Genomic DNA, 19,939 nt, shown 5'->3' with positions numbered 1-19,939 from the left:
TAAGGTTTGTTTCATGTGATGAGTGATGAATTGTAATGGGCTGGTTTAAAAGGAGCAAATTTTAAACTAACCCATCTCACTTTTTTCAGTTTTTTAGAAAACGTTTTTGGATTAAAAAGTAAAAATAGGTCGATAATTTAATTAACGTTTTCCAATGAAATTGCTTATTAAGTTTACCTCGTGGTTTGCGAGACATCCATCTAGCCATATTGTTTTTGTCGCACGATGTGAAGCAGAACGCAGCTTATAGCCGGTTTCGAGTGAAATTCCGACGCTTCAGAATGCAGACTTACTAGTTTCACTGCGCATGCCTTCGTGACTATGATACGAATGCCATGGAGTGCCGTCAAGTTTATATTTCACAACGTACACTATTCAAAGTTCATTTTCATAATTTTTTTAAATTTTTTTAAAAGTTCGTTGTTATGAGTTACAAATTTTTTGAAGCTTGTTTTCGTGAGAAATAAATCCAAACCTGACATTACATATCTCATGAGAATGAACTTGGAAAAAATATATCTCATAAAAAACAAACTCCGTTAAAATTAATTTATCTCGTAAAAACGGTTTGTTTGTAAATAAACAATGTTTCTAAATATAGATCTCATTAGAACGAACGGGAGAATGTTTGTTTCGAACCAACGAACTTTGGAACAAATCTTGTACAAACGAAGTCGGGAAAAAATGTCTCCTATTAGATCGAAGTATTTTTTTGTCTGTTTAACTTTTCACTTCCTGCGACTGTCATCGAAGGTGTTTGTTGGGGAGCTTCTAAAGGTCAAACACAGGAAAGCATTTATGGAGGGATAAGAGATGGAAATGTAAGCGATGGGTTCTTTAAAATGTACTTTACCGTAGCCTGGAAGGGAGAACACCGAGGCCGATGGAGCATAAGGAACTTCGATCAGGTGACCGGCGTCAGGATAGCTGAGGATTTGATAGTTGGAGCACCCGTGCCTGGACAGTCTGGTTGCCGCTTCCCTTGCGCTGAAGCAGCTGTCATACATGTCATCCGCCTCTCCTGCTATAAACAGAAACTGGCACTGCCTGGCGTTTTCCAGCTGTAAGAGGCAAAATATTAAAACCCATCGCCTCTTTCACTAACCGTGTCGAAGGTTGAGGGAGAATCAAGCTAATCTTGCTATCATTAAAGTCGTTAGACGCACGGTCGGGTTTAGTTCTTTGGTCTTTAACACCCAAGTCGTGAAACACATGCAAGTCGTGTTTTGTCCATTGTTCACGTCGCATGCTACGTAAATTGGATCAAACCTGCAGGCAACTACAGACCCGAATTACGTTTATTGAGCACCTGACCAAAATAAATCTGCGCTCGGATGGACTCCACCTGGGAAGAGGAAGCGGGGCGGCCGAAAACAACCTGGATACGTACAGTGATGGCAGAACTGAAAGAGGTTTGGGGTGAGGTACAACATGCTACTAAGAACAGGAACTATTGGAAGCAAATCGTTTACGCCTTGTACCCGACTGGGGGCGAAGAGGATTAAGGTAAGTAACCAAAATGAAAGCGTTCTATTGCGGACAGGCAAACGTTGTACAACGACTTTTCAAATGTCGTATTCAACTTTTTAAAATCACGGCTCATTCAACCGTCGTGGTTTAACTTTTCGAACATTGCAGTTGAATACTCAAGCGTCGCATACTTCGATTTTTAAACATCGCAGCTCAGCTTTCAAACATAGTAGTTCAATTTTCAAACGTCTGACTTCTTTTTTCAAACTGTCCGTGAAGACGTTGGTTTAATCTTTTGAAAAGTTGGAGTACGACGTATAACATTTGCTTTTTCGTTTTAAACATAGAGCTATATAAGACCACCGTGAATAAGAAGGGGAGCACCAACTCCAGTCTCGTTTAAAAAGCCGACTCAACTAAAAAAAAGGAAAGAAATTAACAGGGAAAATCCCTGCATGCATCCAAACAAGCTAATAATTGTCCGAGGAATCGCTGAATTTCACAAGCTGAATGGCGTACCTTGAATATTGCAGCATGTTCACCTGTTACTTTATACATCTCTTTGTGGGGTGCAAATACGACTTTGGCGCCCTCAAACTTCAAAGACGGCTCAATATTTGTGGGGAGCAACCTGCTCAAGATCAAAAATTTATCAACACGGGTTCAGTTGAAGGAGAAATTGCATCTGAACTGAAACAAGGCCTTCTGTTTTCCTCTTTCGTGCTGCTGAAGTGTCATGAGTGAAATGGGTGTTTTGAATCAATCAAATAAGACGACTGGCTTTCCTCCTTGTGCAGAAGCACCCCCTTATTGGTTGAAAAGAGCCATATTGGTCGGGAGCGTTCATTCTAGTAGCGATGTGGCCGTAACGCGTGCATCTAGGTGATGCTTTTAACAGCGCAAGAGTTGCTTACTTCTGCTAAGTTTTGTTCTCTTACTCTGTTTCCAATAAACATCCGTCGAGTATACTGGGTCCAATTTCACTACTTCATGGTGGTGCTTAGCGTATACTTTAAAACTCAAGCGTTTCACTTGTAAACGCAAATTAAATGCAACTCAGTGGCACTTTTTAAACATTTTGACACGTTTATAAATAAACACATATATGTTTATACGTTGAAAACACTAAATGTACTTTATTTCGTAAACGCAACGTATGTTTGTGATTAAACATAGGCCTATGGATGGTGTTTTGAAACACTTTGACACGTTTACAAAGGGTGAAGTGTTTATTGACATAACCGCACATTACAGGGTAATGATGACACACACGTGTTCAAGTCATACGCAGTACGTAAGCCAATTGCTACAACTTAACACGACAACAAAAATGGTTGAAATACTGTTGTCAGACCCTTGTTTTCAGAAAGTTATTACCCGTCCGAGATCCTGAAGTATCTATGCATGTTACATGCACGAACCTAGGTAAGAAACGAGTAATATGAGCAACTCTGATCAGTCCGATTTCTAAACATTTGCAACTAACAACAGTCAGCAGACGCGCGGGGGAAGCAGACGCGCGGAAAGAGATCGAAACGCCTTCAATCGTGGACCTATAACAGTGGGGGACCACGGTTGCCGAAGAGTCCACGGTTGGAAAACGTGTACAAAACATATGGGAGGTCTTCCGAAAAAAGTTGAAGTATGAACAAAAGAGGAACAATAGGGAGTCCACGATTGAAAGCATTTACACACTTGGGTGTGGGTGTACATACGGCACATGCACCTATTCGTGTCTTTAACGCTGTGTCGCACAACTGGATGTATTGTCTAAACACGGTGTTTATTTTTGGAGTGAAAATCAAGTGATAATTCCTCTGCACCTATATATTCTACGTTCTAGCAGCTTCATTTATCCACTTACACCATGAGATTTTGATTTCATCCGCAATTTAGAGCATTGGCGGGGAAAAAATGGAATACAGGCATTTCATGCCCCGATGATAAACACTTTTTACGTTGAACATGTCTGAACACACCGTGTGTTCAAATGTTTGATGTGTGTAGTTTATAAACGCGTCAAAGTTCCTTTCACTTTTCCCTCTTTTTTATGTTTCATTTATTTTTCAGTGGGCAAACGCCCCCTTTGCCTCCCCTCGACGCCCAGGCCTACAGTTGAAGGTTCAGAAACATTCACAGCAGGGCTCCTCCTCAAAATCACAATATTCATGTTCATCTTCTTTCTTCTCAACGTTTTCCAATGGTTATAAAACATTAGTCAGCGCTTGCGTAATACAGGACACCTCCGTCACTGCAAGAAGTTCTTGTCATGTTCCCAATCACACCAATTTGGACACCGCCGCACAAAATCTGAGGCAAGGTTTGTTGAGGTTGTGGAAGGACATCTCAAACCAAACTAAACTGTCGATGGTGCTGACCCCCCTTCCTTGAAAATTGTAAAAGGTAGAGCAAGCTAGGCTGCAACTGCAGACTAGTGTACCTTGTGAGAAAAGGGCGGATGCTCGGTATTAAAAGAAATACATGTATTTGAAAATTAACTAAAAACACAAATACAGAGAAAAGATTTTGACCCCAAATCGTGGTAAAAAGACTGTACTTACTCAACAAACGGCTGATGTTCTCCGTTGAGTGCACAGGGGAATAAAGAATGAGCATGAAGACCACTAATTACGACGACCGCCCGTAACTGCTTCGGGAAAGTTAAAATACACATATATGAAACAGAAAAATGAATAAAGGTGGCCCTCGTTTAATTGTGTCAACAAATTGAAGCTTTTAATGTTCGTGTCTGAAACCTGGCCGTATGTGGTGTTGCTTAGACTTGTACTATATTGTTTTTGTTTTTGTACTTAATCATCATTAAGCTATGAAGAGACAGGTGTCGTGGAAAGGATCGAGGGTTTTTAACAGAAGAGGCAAAGCGTTGATGGATAATTTTAACCCTAAAAGAAATCATGGAGGATGCGGACCGTGTCTCTAGAAAATTCAACAAAATAAATTGCCGAGGCATGTCGTTTGGGGGAACATTTGTAGTTGGAAGAATACACGCCAATTCAATGTCTTTGTTACCGCTCGTTTCAAAATGATACGGGGCAACCCCTTTACATTAGGAATGCGACCCTTGACAACAAATCAAAGTGTCTGAAATATTTCTTCCCCATAATTCTGTAAAACTAAATCGAGGTTTCCCGAATTTGAAACTGACCACCCCCTTGCATTTGTTGTTCCCTGCTTTTTTGTTTGTAAACTTCCTTAATTTAACTGTTGTCGCTGCATGCGTTAAGTTTACCTTTTCAGGAAAATGCGAAGCTGTAGCTAAGGCATACTGGGCCCCACGCGAGGTACCGACCATGCTGACACCGCCAGGTTTGACGAAGGGTTGATCACTCAACCAATCAATGGCCTCCTAGACAATAAAAAGAAACGAAAAACGAGCGAAAGACCCAAATTAACAAAACACCCTGATCAAAAGAAAGAGAGGGCGGGCGGTTTCCTAGAACTTCAACAACAAAAGCGGTTGCAGCTTTGAATGACAACATATCAAGTGAGCTTAGATGGACTATGATAGAAAAATATCACATTAAAATGACTTTTAAATGAAGAAATAAGACCAGTCTTCTTTAATGAGCTAAATAGACTATTTGGGTTTTTGTTTGATATTCTCAGCAGAGATGTGTTGATGGGATCCAAGATTAGAGTGGTCTGAACTACAGCGTTGAAAAACAGCCAGACACCTGGGGCCGAGTGTGGACCTCATCGTTGGCACGGTGTATACAGTCGAAGGCTTTTTACACTAAGTACGGCTTAAAAATTAAACTAATATACAAGAGCCTCTTTTGTGATCCCTAGCTCCTTTCTATACACTCACCTTGAAGTATTCCAAATGTATGACCTCATTTGTTAAGGGTAGATCTTCATATGAAGAGTGCGGTAGGGCGAAGCAGGCCAGTCCGTGTGAAGCGAGCATAGCCGCACGGAACTCCACCAAACCTCCGATTCCGAATATGTCGATCACACCTGGAAACGGTCCCGATCCTGAACAAAGAAAATCGATTCTGATCGGTATTTTCAAAACTTATTTGGTATTTTGTTATTTGAATTCTTGTTATTAGAATTCTAGCAACAGTGATTAGATACGCTTTTGTGGCTCCTGACCTATCGCACTTGCATTGTGTATGTTTAAAATATGAATATGACTAGTTGATTTTTACTTACATCGTTGGGACGTACGAAGTTAATTTTTCGCTGAAAATGCCTGCTCCAACTTTGTTATTATATTTTTTGTTGCTACATGTGATTACATAAATTAAATTACTTATTTGCTTTTTGTCATTGTTGCGGTTAAATATCTTGATAGTAATAAGACTTCTGGCAGTGCAGGATCGCACCACTTAAAAAAAACCGGCTGTGGTCTTGTTTCCGGAACGATGGCTCTGAAAATACTGCGTTGTAACATTAGGAAATGCACAGGTCTAAAGCCATAACTGCCGGTCATTTACCGCCCTGCAGTCTTTCCCACCAAACAGGGCGCTGGTAGGATATAATGTACATGTATGTTATAAAAAGGAGGCAAAACGCTGTGGCTGGCTTCATGTGCCGATTATGCACTTCATTTATCTGCAAAGTTGTCCTGCGACACGAATTGAAAATATGTCACCGTTAAAGAAACAAACAAACTAAAACGGGCCTGAACACAGCGAATAGAAACTGATTAGACCAGAAAATCACCTTTTGGTTTGAATAAGGCCCCCCTAAGGCGCCCGCTGTGGACCCTGGTTCTCTCCACGTTCTTGCCCATGTACCACCTCTCGGCAGTCGCAGTAGCCTCTGATTCAGCCGTTTGTAATGCTTTGTTGTCCAGATGTCCATTGTGCAAGGAAAGATTCACCTTCACTGAATTCGTGACATCTTTAACGAAGAAACGAGTGCCGAGTTTCTGATCCGGAGTAGGCTGCATGCTCCAGAACAGTCCCATGGATTCAGCCCCTAAACGGAAATAAGTATTTTTGTACTCCAAAACTAGTCTGAAATAAAACTGTGCAGTGGAAAACGGTGTATGCCTTTCCTAATGCATACATTCTTTTGTCTAGGACAGAGAGTAGAGACATCTTTGACTATTGTTCAACATTATTTATAAACCAATCGTATCATCTTTCTTTTACAGGTGGAAACTTGTCAACCACTCAGAAGATCGGTGTTTTTCAGGACACCTTATTTTCAGAAATAAGTGAACGGCTACGACCTAGGAAAGGGTCTGGTGCAATTTGATTTATACTAAAATGCACATATCTTATCCTATTTTTAATCTTCACAAGCAGTGTTGTGGTCGAGTCCGTCACAAGTCTGTCAGTTACAGGTTCTATTACAAGGGACAATTTTGAACACAATTCATTTGATTAGCGTATGGTTTTGGGCTGAAGACTTGTGAAGGCATCATAATGAATTGGCGGGGGAGTGCTTGCGAACTTGACGAGACTACAGTGTACTGTTGGGAGGAAAAGTGACAGGAGAAAGTACATGTCTACAGCAAATAGTCAATAAAATGGTTGCCATACCAGTGTACGTTCCGCCTAAGGACATCTGCTGGGGGACAGAAACAACTCCTCCATCGTCAGCTATGTAATGACCGTGGCCCTCAAACTTCACCTTTCTCTGACGGGTTTCCATCTGAGAGACAGATCTGGTCGAACGCAAACAGACAGTATAATGCTCTTCCACAGAATGTTATGGAAAGAGCCAACATGTTCTGCGATTTTGAGATTTTTTTCATTTTACAATGTGTGTTAGACGGAAAATTCCTATTACTCTTCGTCATTCGAATATGATTCAAAGGAAAACAAAGTGTGTTTTTTTCTTTTCCAACACTGTAAAAAAGGAGTGGCCTCTCCAGATAATTTTAATATAATTTTTTCCTGCAGGCTATAGGCACTCTTCTCCAGTAGGGCTTTGCATAGACTGTATTATGATGTCATCATATCCTAGAATTGTACGGGGGCATCCACAGCCAAGGACACACATCTTGAGGATGTAGTACATATACTATGGATACATTTTTGGTAAACACGGGGACATAAATGAACACGAACAAGAAGCCCATACATTTCAACCGACAAACGACTGCGGCGAGGGACCGTATCCATTACAACGGCCCACGTTGCGCCATGCGCCCAAAGTGTCTCAGATTTATTTGTGGATAAAGTGATCCCTATTCAATGTCTTTTTTAGTGTTCTTCAGTATAAATCAGATGGAAACCTTCCTAGGAAGACTTCTCAATGTGTTTTGCGGCGGAAGTGTCCTTTTGGGGGGCGTGGTGTGTATTGGGGGGATCCCGTGGAGCCGACAACGTCTTTTTTATACTAATGCAGAATGTGCATTAATTGTCTCAGATTGGTTTGACGATCACTATTCAATGTTTTTTTCTGTTTCTTTCCAAATAAATCAGACGGAGACCTTCCTAGAAAGACTTCTCAGTGTGGCGGAAGTGTCCTTTTTGGGGCGTTGTCTGCAGTGAATTCAACAATACAGAAATACATCAGCGATACCAAAAATACACGGGAAATTCCCGCTATACATCCTTGAATCACCACGACTCACTCATCCAGGGCCTTCGTAGCACAACGGGTGGGCCTAGGCAGTGTAAATGATGCCACGTGGCCAGCCTCTCCAGACCCAGGCTAGGCCCAGTCAATCACAAGGGCTCACCCAGGACTCCAGGTCAACACTATACGTTTACAGTGCTTGCGCCAACCACAAGCTTCCAGACACTTTGGCAAGCATCCCAGACATTGGCCTGATGCATTTTCCAAAGGGGGAGGGGTATTTTAGAGGGGAGTGGGTATTGCGTGTATTATCATAATAGCAGTGTTTTGTGCACAAACATATGGGAATGGATATGGACCCCCCGTTTCAGTCACTGCCAGGGCGATACCAAGATTGATACCCTTTTTCAATAGTTAGGTGGGGAAAAGTTTGGAAAAGTCACGGGAGTTCGATCAGGTCGTGATTTCTGTGTCAATCTGGGCACACGCTCCCACGTGGCAGGGTTTTAAAGGGCCCATGAGAAGTGGTTTTTATCAGGTTTAATCGAAAATAGTTCGTTTCTAACCGATATCCAGAATGTAAAAGTTGCTATTTTGATCAATAAATGGACGAAGACAATTTATTATAGCCCCATTCTCGAGAGGTATCTCATTAACATAGAAAAATTCCATATCATCTATATGGGACAAGCCTGCATAACTTTCTAACCAAAGCAAATTTAGGCGAATTTGGAGATCGGAAGTCGGGCTGACCAAGGCCCAATGGTCAGAACCAACAACAACAAGCTCCAAAATGTGCAGTGAGCAATTCGAGCCAAAGTGTTTTCTTCCGAACATGTACGACTCGTTTGGGATTAGATAAAACGACTGAGGCCAGGCGCCACGCCCAAGGTCCGTGGGAAATCAAAGAAAGTCCGTGAACAAAGACAAAGAGGAGCTTTCATAAAACACAAACGACAAAAGATAAACTATTCCACTCAATGTACTTGTGTGCGTGACTATCATTCTGCTGCTATCATCTCAAATGCACGTTACACTTACGAAAACCTATTAAGAATTGGCCCTGGGTGGTATAGATCAATTCCATTGACATCATTTTTGTTACGACTGCATTGGAAAAGTGTCCTGAGAAATTAGAAGCGTTTTATATGCGGGTGCTAAATTTATGCTTTTTTTTTCGCAACTGCATGGTGGGGATAAAGATGGCAAGAATGAAGGATTAGCGGGGGACTGCAATAAATGGAAAGTCCAGATGTTGACTACATCTGACTTTATAATGTAATTGAAATCTAAGTGTGATTATTACGGCTCGTTAGGTATTGGCAAAAATGGATGTTGGCGAAACGTTCTTCTCAATTTAAAGTCAACTCTGACTTTTCAAATCTGTTTTAAGAAGCAATGGCCCTTTCCCTGTTTGGGACTTTATTTTGGTTCGGTGCACACAAAAAGGACAAAATTAGATCGAATTATTCACTGCTCCTCTGTAATTTTATCGTTTATTTAGAATCTTTTCAGTAGTTGAGGTGTCTGTCTGGCACTGTTGACCTTTTACCTTTTCTAAAGAAATATGAAAAAGTCAGGTATGATTTATGAATATGAATGAAAGCAAGGGTAAAAATTCTGACACAGTTTGATCTTTTGTATGGATTAAAGTGAATAGGAATGAGGTGAATTAAGCTATTCAGTTTACGTCTAACGTGCATAAAAAAGGACTTCGGCTTGCACAGCTTATACACCACTATTAAAAAGTACATTGCGAAACCACCGAAATTACAACCATTTATTACAGTGTATTGAGGGCTCTTTCTTCGTGCGTGGGTTCGGTACTTAAACTAGTCTCCTCCAGCTCTGCGCTCTTCAGCGACGATCCATTTTGTCGCGGGCGCCTTGATCAAAGGCTACTTCGGCAGTAAAATATGGTGACTGTACAAAAAGGCCTAGTGCAGTAATTTTAACACTGTAAATTGTGTCGTACTAGATTTATTTGATAGAAACAATCTCAGAATCTCAGAACGTTGACTGGATATTGTCACTAACCATTGTTATCCTAATAAGCAAATAAAAATAAAAGTGTTATAGACCATGGTTAAGTTCCACCCGGTTAGTGGGTGTGACGTCACTTCAGTTTAAACCATGTGCACCGTGACGCCCACTGCACATGCATTGCACATATCCAAATCTGTTGTCTAGAGCTAGGTCTAGGTCTTCGCTCCAAATGCTCTGGAAGCCCGTTTCGGACACGGCCTATGCATTGATTGCTGTTTACATGAAACCGGAAGTTAACGCACAACTTCAGTAATCGTCCAACGAGAGCCTGCAAATCGTGGCGCGTCCGCCTTTGTGACGAAGTCAACAGGAGCACGCGCGCTGAATATGTTACCATAACATTTCGGGCGCGCGATATGACTTGGACGCGGCGGCCGCCATTTTGCTCTTTCAAAGTTAAACTGCCTCAAAACAACTCAATGTGATCCTGTTACATCTTGTAGCTTACTGAACTGTTCAAGTTTACTCCATTTCATTGTGCCATGACTAGGCCATCTAACTGCCTTGAAATTATTTAGAAGGTTCCTCACCTCCTGGATGACGAGCAATGGATAAAAGAATGCACAACAGTGCTAGGAGCAGCAGGTTCTCAGTGTACAGGGCTGCAAACTTCTGGTTTTTTTCCTGAAACTCACCCTTGAAGCCTGAGGGCCTTGATGTACTCATTCAATCACAAGTACATGGACAGGTTATAAAGATTAAGGACTGACACTGGTATGGACAGTTGTTACTAGCCCAGCTTGTAATGAGGCAGTGAAGCAATTAAGTAGGCTACTCGAAGTTTCCAATGGCCCCACAAGCCCACAAGCATCACAATTATTAATTATTATTATTATATTGATGTTGTTGACAAAGATGAGTGAACAAACTAGACCGGTGTTAAGGGTACTGATATCGGCACTGTGACAAGTTTGCATATAGCAACGAAAGTTGCGTTTTTGAACATGAACGTCCTTCTGTTCAATGGAGAATAATCACAGGGAAGGTGGTCGTGTCTTCAAAACCAAAATCCCTGGCTGACCTAGTTTTCAGCCATTTCCTTTACGTTTTGTACGTGTTCAAAGGATGTTAAGCATTGAGTCTCTTCGTGAAAACGCTAAAAGCTGTTTACAAGATATTTGCCCTGGGAAACATTAATGTAACTATGACAGTAATGATGCTTTGTTTGTAGGAGCATGCCAAAATTGTCAAGCACGATATTGTAAAAGAGAATATTGAAAAAAAAGTTACAATCGACAAAACAGTCATTTTTTGGTTATTAGCGTCACTTTGTGAGAACGGTGACGACTATTTCTCGCCACGAAAAAGTGTGTTTTGGGGGATGGTCCAAAAGTCCTTCCCCGGTCAGAAACTGGAGTGATATATACCTCCCCTACCCTGGATTTACACCCATGTTAAGTGTTTGCTCCATAACAGGTGAAGTCGTTCCTAAGTAAGAAAGGTGTCTCCAAAACGGAAATGAAAAGAATAAGTATTTTAAACATGTCCTTGAAACACAAAAAAGTCACTTTATGGAATCAGCGAGAAAAATTATTTTGAAAAATGCGGCACCATGAATTCAAGATTTCAGATAAAGCTTTCATTAATAAGAACCTATAAGTTTGTACTAAAATCTCCAGACTTCGTCGGACCATCGATGAATGAATGTAATTGTGTATAGCAAATGTTGATCCTTTAAACAAAAAGTATTCCGAAAGGGGCCAGCATTTAATAAAAGAAGTCATTTTCACCAGTAAACAAACTGCACTCTTGGGAAGACTTTGGGACGTGTGACCTTCTCAAGAAGATGGTAAATTTTCATTTTTCCTTTTCTAACTGACCATCTATGAAATATTCCTAGGGCGTTGTCGGGATTTTTCCGGGAGCAAGCCACAGTTTTCCCGGGGGGAGTGTAAAATGGGGGGGGGGAAACTCTCACCACCAACACACTGATAAACAGTTTGGAAGGGATTGTTTTGAGATTTTTCAAGCAAACTGGTGATTTTCGTCTCTTTTCCTTTTTAACCCTTCTTTCTCTTTATTTATTCCTTTGTTTATTTCTCGTTTTTCTCGTCCCCCACCCCCTTTGCGACGCCCATGAGGTAGTACATAAAAAACAACGCTACCTTGAAGTAGCGTGCTGCGGTGAACAAACGGATGATACGGAGACTACAAGCTTACAAGGAGGAGGAGAGGTCGAAAAAGTACAATAACAATTTGAAAATGAAATAACAAAAAAAAACTCCGAGCTTTGTGCAAGTAATCACACGGCACAAGTGAGTGGCCGGATCGCTTGCTGGTTTAATAAACCAAACCTGCTCTTCTAAATGTACAAATGAGGGAACTTACAGTTCCACAACTCGTTATTTACAAAATATCGCCTCAAAATGTCCCAAGTACGAATGAGCATGTATAGAAGTGGCTGTACTTGTAAAAGAAACACAGCACCTCATGTCTCGCCAATCTAACCTTCTAATACTTATTCATCATGGATTCTCGAAAGTAAAGGTAGAAGAGAGCGAAAAACTCGCTCTCAAAAATAGTGAGTCCATCCCCAAAAGAGTGAAAGCCACTCGAAAAGAGGAGTCATTATAAAGGACAACCCTTTTTCGATTTTGCTTTTTATGGCTCTTTGGCAGAGTGAAAATTTCATTCTTTTGGAGTGGTTTTCACTCATTTGGAGAGGTTTTTTTCATGACTGACTCACTCTTATTGAAATTGAATTTTTCCTCCTGTGCCTTAAAATAGTGTGCATGGAGTATTTGGCCCTCACCTGATAGTCACAGGACCGTTAGCCTTCAATCCGGTCGCTTGGATTGCCACTTGAGTGTCAATCAAGGCTGCAGAAGGAGTGACTGTCAAACGGGCCAACTGACTAAGTCTTGACATCATCTTTAAAAGATTATTTCACATGGGACAGAGGGACTCAAAGTGTGCCAAGCTTGTACCATATCACAGATTGCCAGTAGTCGTGCTCTCGGCGTGATCGTACCAAATGCTGGCTCAGGCGCGAGTCGTTCGGCTTTTTATAGGCCCAATGCAACTCTACAAAAGGGCAATAGACCCAGTGGGTCTTTTCCACTAATGAATTTATAATTATGCATGCATGTGCATAAGTGGACATGGCTCACTGAAAATATACTGGGTTTCAAGCTTCCATTTTCGTTTTTCAGAAGCAGATATTTCGTTATTCATGGGCAAAGCAGTCAGTATACCAGGGTTCGTTCCTTTATGTAATTTCATGCGATAATAATATTGTGACGTGCAGAAGGCGCTAGTCATTAGGGGTGGTGCGAAGTAAGTATAGATTGCGCTCTTGCCCAGTAACAAGGGCAGCTGTTGGGCGGGCATAGTGTTAAAGAGCAGCTGTAAGGAAAATATGTTTTTTTTCTGATTTTATCTATTCAAATAAATATCGAAGCATCCAAATTGAGCTTAACTATAACAATCTAAAAAGAGTTTTTTTCTATTCTTGCCAAGGTGCGAATTCTGAATGTAGATTGCGTCATTCAGAGAAAACGAGGGAACCCTCGCCCTGTGTTCGTAGTGGCCAATCCTTTTACATGCCAAATAATGGCTACAGACAATGGCTACATTGAGTTTGCGTTCGATTTGGATGCTTCCATAACTATTTAAACAAATACAATCCCAGAAAACATGTTTTCTTTAGAGGTGCTCTTTACGCGAGCGCGGCACACAGGTTCTGCCTTGCGCATGAGGCGATTGGGTAGCGGAAGTCACGTCACGTCACTGCTTGGTCACATGTAGCGCGTGCGCGCAGGCGGAATTGCAGCAGCGGCAGGCTCGCGAGGATATGAGGGGCGCACAAGCAATGTTAATTTAGTTGTCAGCGTCCTGAGTCTTGCTCAAGGGCTGATCCTAAGGTAGGATTACTTAGCCCAGCGTGACTGTGCCTTTTAAAGTCCCGAGTGGTGCGCGTGTCGTTGAGGAGCTCGGTAGGTTGAGGGGCCAATTACTGGCGCGGTATAGTTCCTGATAGGTGCTTGCAGTCGATATAAGGGCGAATTGTTATCTCGTGACGTGAGTTGTGAGTAGCACAGCCCTGACAATATCCCGGGAGACTTGCTAAAGTCCCTGATTTGGCTCTGGATTCCCACAGTAAACTGTAGTGTTCACTGCTGTGGGCGAAGTCCGGGCACATATAGTCATACAGTCTCCCTGTCAATAGCGCCCTCTACTGGTGTATTGGCTGAAAGGAGCGTTGATGAATAAACCAGCCTATTTATTGTAAGACAGGTGTCCATACGAAGTTTATTTCAGATCATTTCTGTCCGGGTTGCGTCACTAAGCTTTTAGGCCAATCACATTAGGGGCCGTCACAACTGCCCTCCCTCTAAAGATTCAACAAAATTGGTTAATCATATTTAAGAGACTCTGGTACTCCTCCATTGTCTACCAGAAAGGTTTTCGCAATATATCGGGCCTCGAACTACGTAAACAGGATGGTGGCCAGTCAGACTGCACAAGCAAGCCCGAGTATTCCTCCCACATCTCCCCGCAAAAATGTGAAAACTATGCCCGAAATAATGCTTTTGACCAAAAGTTAGCAAAATGGGATTAGCGTCCTCTTGTGGAGACCTTGGGGGCAGTCTGACGAGGTAGCAACAGGCTGATTTGGATTCAGCACCTTCATATTCACCTAGTCATGATTCCATGTTGCCACTCAAAAGTGAGAATTAACGGACCTCTAGTTGCAGAGAAGCTCCGATTTCTGGCTCATGGTCTAATTGATATTGTTCAAAACATAATCCCATCACCCTGTCACGGTATGAGCGGGAAATGACGAACACAATTCATTACACATGTACCTCAAGTCAGCCTGCCTCGTTTGATTTGGCCAAATCCCGCCACGTCACCTGTTTCACACAGGTGCTTAAAACTCGTTGTAAGCAAACTGGTAGGCAAATTGGCTTCTTCTTCTATCATATTTCCGAAAGCTAAGACTGTGTCCATATTAAGTTATACACATTTCTGTGTTAACAGGCACTTCCCAAAGAGTCCCTTATAATGTCAAGCCGCAGCCAGCTAATTGATACACAGCCTAATTTACAATAGCCTAGATGAGTGATAATTCAAAATTAAAATTCAAACTCAATTAAAATGAAAAATCCATCTGATTTGAAGGGCTATAAAGATTATTTATTCACTAGGGAAAAAATGTGTTAAAAGGTACGACAATGTAATAAACTGGTTGAAAACGATACAGGTGTGTTTAAATCAAATTGATGCCAATCATGAACCCGAGGCCAATCATGAATCTCCCCTTAGGCTCTGTTAACATGATTGGTGGCTTTTTAGAAACTTCTGCCTCCAATTTTCAGCACCTTCTGTGCTACCATACCTACCTTGAAGTATTCCCACGCTGACAGAGTTATTCTCCGTGGTGTATGAATAGTATGTTGCCACTACACCTGAACGCGAGTGCACTGTCATTGTATACCACGCAAATTAGGCCTACTTTTCTCTGCACGTTCAACGTCTCGTACTAGTTCCTTCATTTTGGGATAAATTTCGCAATTATTTTGACTGGCTAAGAGTAGATTTTATGTTTATGCATCTCAGAGATTAATATATAGTATTGTGTATTTTCAGAAGTCCTCGTTTCAATGCACATGAGCCGCAACTATGTCAGTTTACATGTATCTTCATGCATGCTTCCTGCATGCCTGTTGTGCTTTTTCCCCGTTACGTCATCAACCCAACTGCTCAAACACAAAATTTGACCTCGCGTTTTTCCGAAATCAGCCCAGTTAGCTGTAGACAGAAATTGCCTCTTATTTATTTCGCTTGTGTTGAATGTCAGCAGATAAATTCATTGTATACTGGTTTCTAGTCGGCCAATCTGCCTCCAAAACCCTTTATGTCGCAATAGCCTATTTGAAGCCTTTTCAGAACGGCTTGATCATTCTGATCATGAATTGATTTTTGGACACCAACCAAACAGCAGTTTCCTGCCCGTCCTTTCATTGTAAATGATCACCACTATTTTTCTTTATTTTCTTCATAAAAGACGACCAGCGTTTCTTCCAGGTCACTTTGCTCTGTAGTAAAGCTTCCGCTAAGGTGCGCTAGCGAATTCAGACAAGGACAATGGAAAGCAATGGGGCGCGTGATTCTTTTGATACAACCAAAGTTCGGGTTGACTGACCATCGTACGGAAAATTTGGCATGTAATGAAGTGGATTGTGTCGTGTGTTCTCCGTTTTTAATAGGATTATCCATATCACATTGTACTTACAGCATTCCAGTTTTTGTCGTGACTATCGAGGCTTGAATTGATCTGCCGTGAGTTTCAACCCAACTTTCTACAATGCCAAGGATGGGAGGTTAATCAGCCACGTTGGATACACATGGGTTTACCGGTACCACAAGCAATGTGATTATCAAGGCTATGAGTTGACTTCGTGTTTCTAACCTTATTCAAAAGGTAATACAGTTTGTGTACAGTTTGTACCGTTAATTGATATCGTTGACTTGATGTGCAGACATAGACTACGGAGTAAGGTACTGAGGAAATGTAATCTGAAAGTTTGCCTAGTGGACGTAGCATGGACGTACATGTAGCAATGAGGCCATGCCATCATTACATGATAATGATGGCAAACTGTATGAAGAGTTCAAAATTTGAAGATTTACTCCTGAGAAAAAGGATTCTGTATCAACAGCAATGAGGCATTTGTTGTAGTTTCATAAAATGGCGCAGAATTGCTGCTGGACAGGATTTCACTGCATTGCAGGTTACTGCCTATATAGGCATAGGCCTATGCCAGGATACATGGTATACATTTGAAATACGACTGGAGTCAAAGCCTAGTACTTTTCCAAATTTCACTGGTACGTGTGCATGTAGCATCAGATAAATGTTGGTGCACAACGTTTATATTTTGCAGGCAGTTTCATGTTTGGTTATCTTGAATGAAAACGTGCACTGCCAGTTAAACGCATGCATGCCAGCGTGTAGTGTAGCACTTTTGTAGACTGTAGAAAGTCGTGTGGAATTTGGAATTTCTTTGTCTCAACTTCCTCGAAATTCAATGTTGAGTTTTAATTTTCAAGAGTTGGAGCATGTTTGTAAATGACTTCTGAATCAGAGATTCGACTGATGTGACGCATATTACGATATGACCACGGATAAGGACTTTATTTGTGATCTTACGGTGCTCTCTAATTGCTGGTATCCTTTGGCATCATGTAGCCCGTTTAGCCCGTTCTATTATTAACGGACTTATTTATTCACCGTTGATGTCTTTTCCTCTTCCCCAGGTTGCCATGGATTCAACATTTTCAACCTATCTCTCTGGTTTTATTGGGTTTGGCGGTAGTTTCAACCTTCAAGTGTTGGCCAATGATTTAGGCTTACACGAAAAGTACAGGGAGGCACTGAGGAGCGGCTCGCTGCCCTGCAATCGACTGAGGATCCTCACCATTGGCGACAAAGGTGTTGGCAAGTCTAGTACCTTGAAGTACCTGTGTGGGGAGGTGTGTGACCCAAGCGCTGAGCGGCAGGCAACTGAAGGGATCGACATCACTGTATGCGAGACCTGTGACCAGGAGCCAGCCTGGAGACCCAGCACCACTGGTGTCTGCAAGTCGGCTGATGACCCTGGCCTTTGTGCGGCTTGGTGTGTCTGCAAGGGCATTGATATTATGGGGGGTGTCTTAAACACCGTCAAAAAGGACGCTTTATCTGAGAATGATCACAGTGTTCTCAGAAAATCTCCACAAAGTCGTGGCCACAACCAAGATACGTCCGCAACTATTGGGGACGTCAGAAGAGCATTTCAGGCACTCAGTAAAATTGTCCTGCATTTTTTTTATCAAGTGAAGCTTGGTGGCCCATCATTTGTGCTCTTTGCCCTGTTTTCGTACACAGGCATCCTGAATGATTTTGGCGTCCTGTGCTGGCTTGCCATATTTTTGTCACTGCCTGCATTTAAATCAGACTTCCATTCCGCGTATCGCTTCATTACGTCAGTGTCTCTTCATGTCGTTTTGATTGGTGTTGCTGTCTTGGCAAAAGAGTACAGTGCCCAATTAAGAGATAGTCATCAGTTGGGGCCGTTGTGGGCAGCAACCGTATCCTTCATCTTGTACATGGGAGTTTGTGCTATGAGTGCTGGGTTGGGTTTGTTGTGTGGGCTTGGGTGTCGTAGTGGGGTCGCAGTTGCATACTGTCTGATGAAACCAAGGCGTCTGTTTTGTCTGAATGCCAAATCGCTAGCCCCCTTGGTCACAGGCAATCTTCTGGGTGTTCTCCTCATGCGAGACGACTTGAAGGGCGTGCAGAAAATGGTTAAGAGCTATAAGTTTTTCCCTGCAACTCTCTTTGCTTTGGTTCTTTGCATACTGATGGCAAATTATCGGCTACTTGCGGGTTACTTTGTAGGTGACGTATACTTGTACACTTCAGGTACTTTTGTTGGCATTCTAATGGGGTATTTACATTCCTATGGCACCCTTAAAGGCCGTAAGATAACCACCATTAGAAAGCTCATTCTTCCTTACACGCTTAAGAAGTCTTTTGGCTTTGTTGTTGCCATCACAGTCGGGCAGCTGATTGGTTGGGAGATTCTGATGTTTAGCAACACATCGGCATGGTTGTCAGTCGTTTGTTCTGTAGTCACTGCTTGTGGATTCCCAGTGTATGACTGGTTGGTAGCTCAGAAGATCAAAAATCTAGAAAAGACTGGCATCCCAATCACGACCTTTCAGAAGTTTCTGATGGACTCTTCCATGGGAGACGATCCTGTTAGCTTCAAGATGTATTTCTGGGACAATGCTGGTGACAGCGTGTACCAGACCATGCAACAATTCTTCAGACCAGCAGAGGCTGTCTATCTCCTCGTCTTCAATTTGGAGGATGCCTGTAAGGATGACCAGCAACAGCTCCAACGCTTGCGCCAGTGGCTGTTCATGGTGAAGGCACATTCCAAGAATCCAAACACTCTGGCATTTGTCATTGGTACTCACCGGGACAGCGTCGAGATTGACTTCATCACAAGCTTTGGTTCCCAGATTGATGACCTACTCTACAACGATTTCTGTAGTATATTGGCTATCAACGGTGACAAGGGGCCTCTTTACGTTGTGGAGAATTCCAAGCCATTTGATCAAGATGGGCTACACCTTCGCCAGTCAATCATTAGCTCTGCAAAGACGACCCCTTTCATGAGAGAGCTCTTCCCCATTCGCCATCTACGTGTCCTGAATAAGATCCAAGATATGCAGTCCGATGAGAGTCTGCCTTGGATCATGACCACATCTGATCTTCTGCACTGCATAGCCAATGACGACTTGACCCAGGAGGAGTTGCACAAGGTCCTGGTATGTCTTCACCGCACTGGTGACATCATATACAGAAGCCCTGCTGAAGGAGTATGTCATCATCAGACCTCAGGGCCTGCTGGATGTTTTGAAGGCAGTTGTACGTATCCCTCCCAGAGATACTCGCAGATTAACAGAGGCAGAAGACTGGTTAGCACTGGAAGTAGAAGGCATTGCCTCTTTGAGGCTGATCAGGGCCATGGTTGGATCAGAGAGCCTCCTACCTTGTGTGTTGCAATTGATGGAGGGGTACGACCTACTGACACCAATCTATTCAAGAAGCTCCCATTCAGCACCTCGCCAGGAGCAAGAGGATGAGGACTGTCACCCAAGCTTGGATGTTTTGGGATGTGCCCAACAGAAGCTTCCCAATTACTGCATCTTACCAAGTCACCTTCCAGAGTTCAGAGGGGATGAAGCAGACTTTTGGGAACCCTCGCCAGAAGATGAAGAATACTTTTTTGACTTCGGCTATGTGATCCCAGACCCATTATTTCATCGTCTCCTTGCCAGGTGTTGGTGTGACAGAGATCCCAGTGAACGGGTGAATATCAAAAACCACAAGGCAATTACATGTTCTAATTAGGAAACATTCAAC

At 42.3% G+C, this 19,939-nt stretch overlaps 1 protein-coding gene across 1 annotated transcript; it reads right to left on the bottom strand.

Moving 5' to 3' along the window:
• Positions 1-728: 728 nt before the first annotated feature.
• Positions 729-12,975, bottom strand: LOC110989383 (bile acid-CoA:amino acid N-acyltransferase-like). The gene is made up of 8 exons (XM_087144309.1): positions 12,770-12,975; positions 6,987-7,111; positions 6,160-6,417; positions 5,300-5,466; positions 4,721-4,837; positions 4,032-4,117; positions 1,990-2,101; positions 729-1,061 (listed from the first exon to the last, which is right to left on the bottom strand). The coding sequence occupies exons 1-8, from the start codon at positions 12,886-12,888 to the stop codon at positions 729-731; spliced, it is 1,317 nt and encodes a 438-aa protein (XP_087000435.1). The 5' UTR covers positions 12,889-12,975.
• Between the last annotated feature and the right edge of the window lie 6,964 nt (positions 12,976-19,939).

This window comes from Acanthaster planci, linkage group LG12 (genome assembly GCF_054643075.1).
Source record: "Acanthaster planci isolate LZ-2023a linkage group LG12, COTS_SCS, whole genome shotgun sequence".
NCBI classification, from domain to species: Eukaryota; Metazoa; Echinodermata; class Asteroidea; order Valvatida; family Acanthasteridae; genus Acanthaster; species Acanthaster planci.
The sequence above is the reverse complement of the archived record's forward strand: the minus strand, read 5'-3'. Positions and strand labels throughout refer to the sequence as shown.

Bases quoted from the DNA above. Each gene is read 5' to 3' on its own strand.
- LOC110989383 (XM_087144309.1), bottom strand. From the start codon at position 12,888: ATGATGTCAAGACTTAGTCAGTTGGCCCGTTTGACAGTCACTCCTTCT. The intron at 4,838-5,299 runs GTGAGTGTATAG...TTTATTGTCTAG, and splicing joins TACATTTGGAATACTTCAAG to GAGGCCATTGATTGGTTGAG. The intron at 1,062-1,989 runs GTACGCCATTCA...TGCCTCTTACAG, and splicing joins AACATGCTGCAATATTCAAG to CTGGAAAACGCCAGGCAGTG.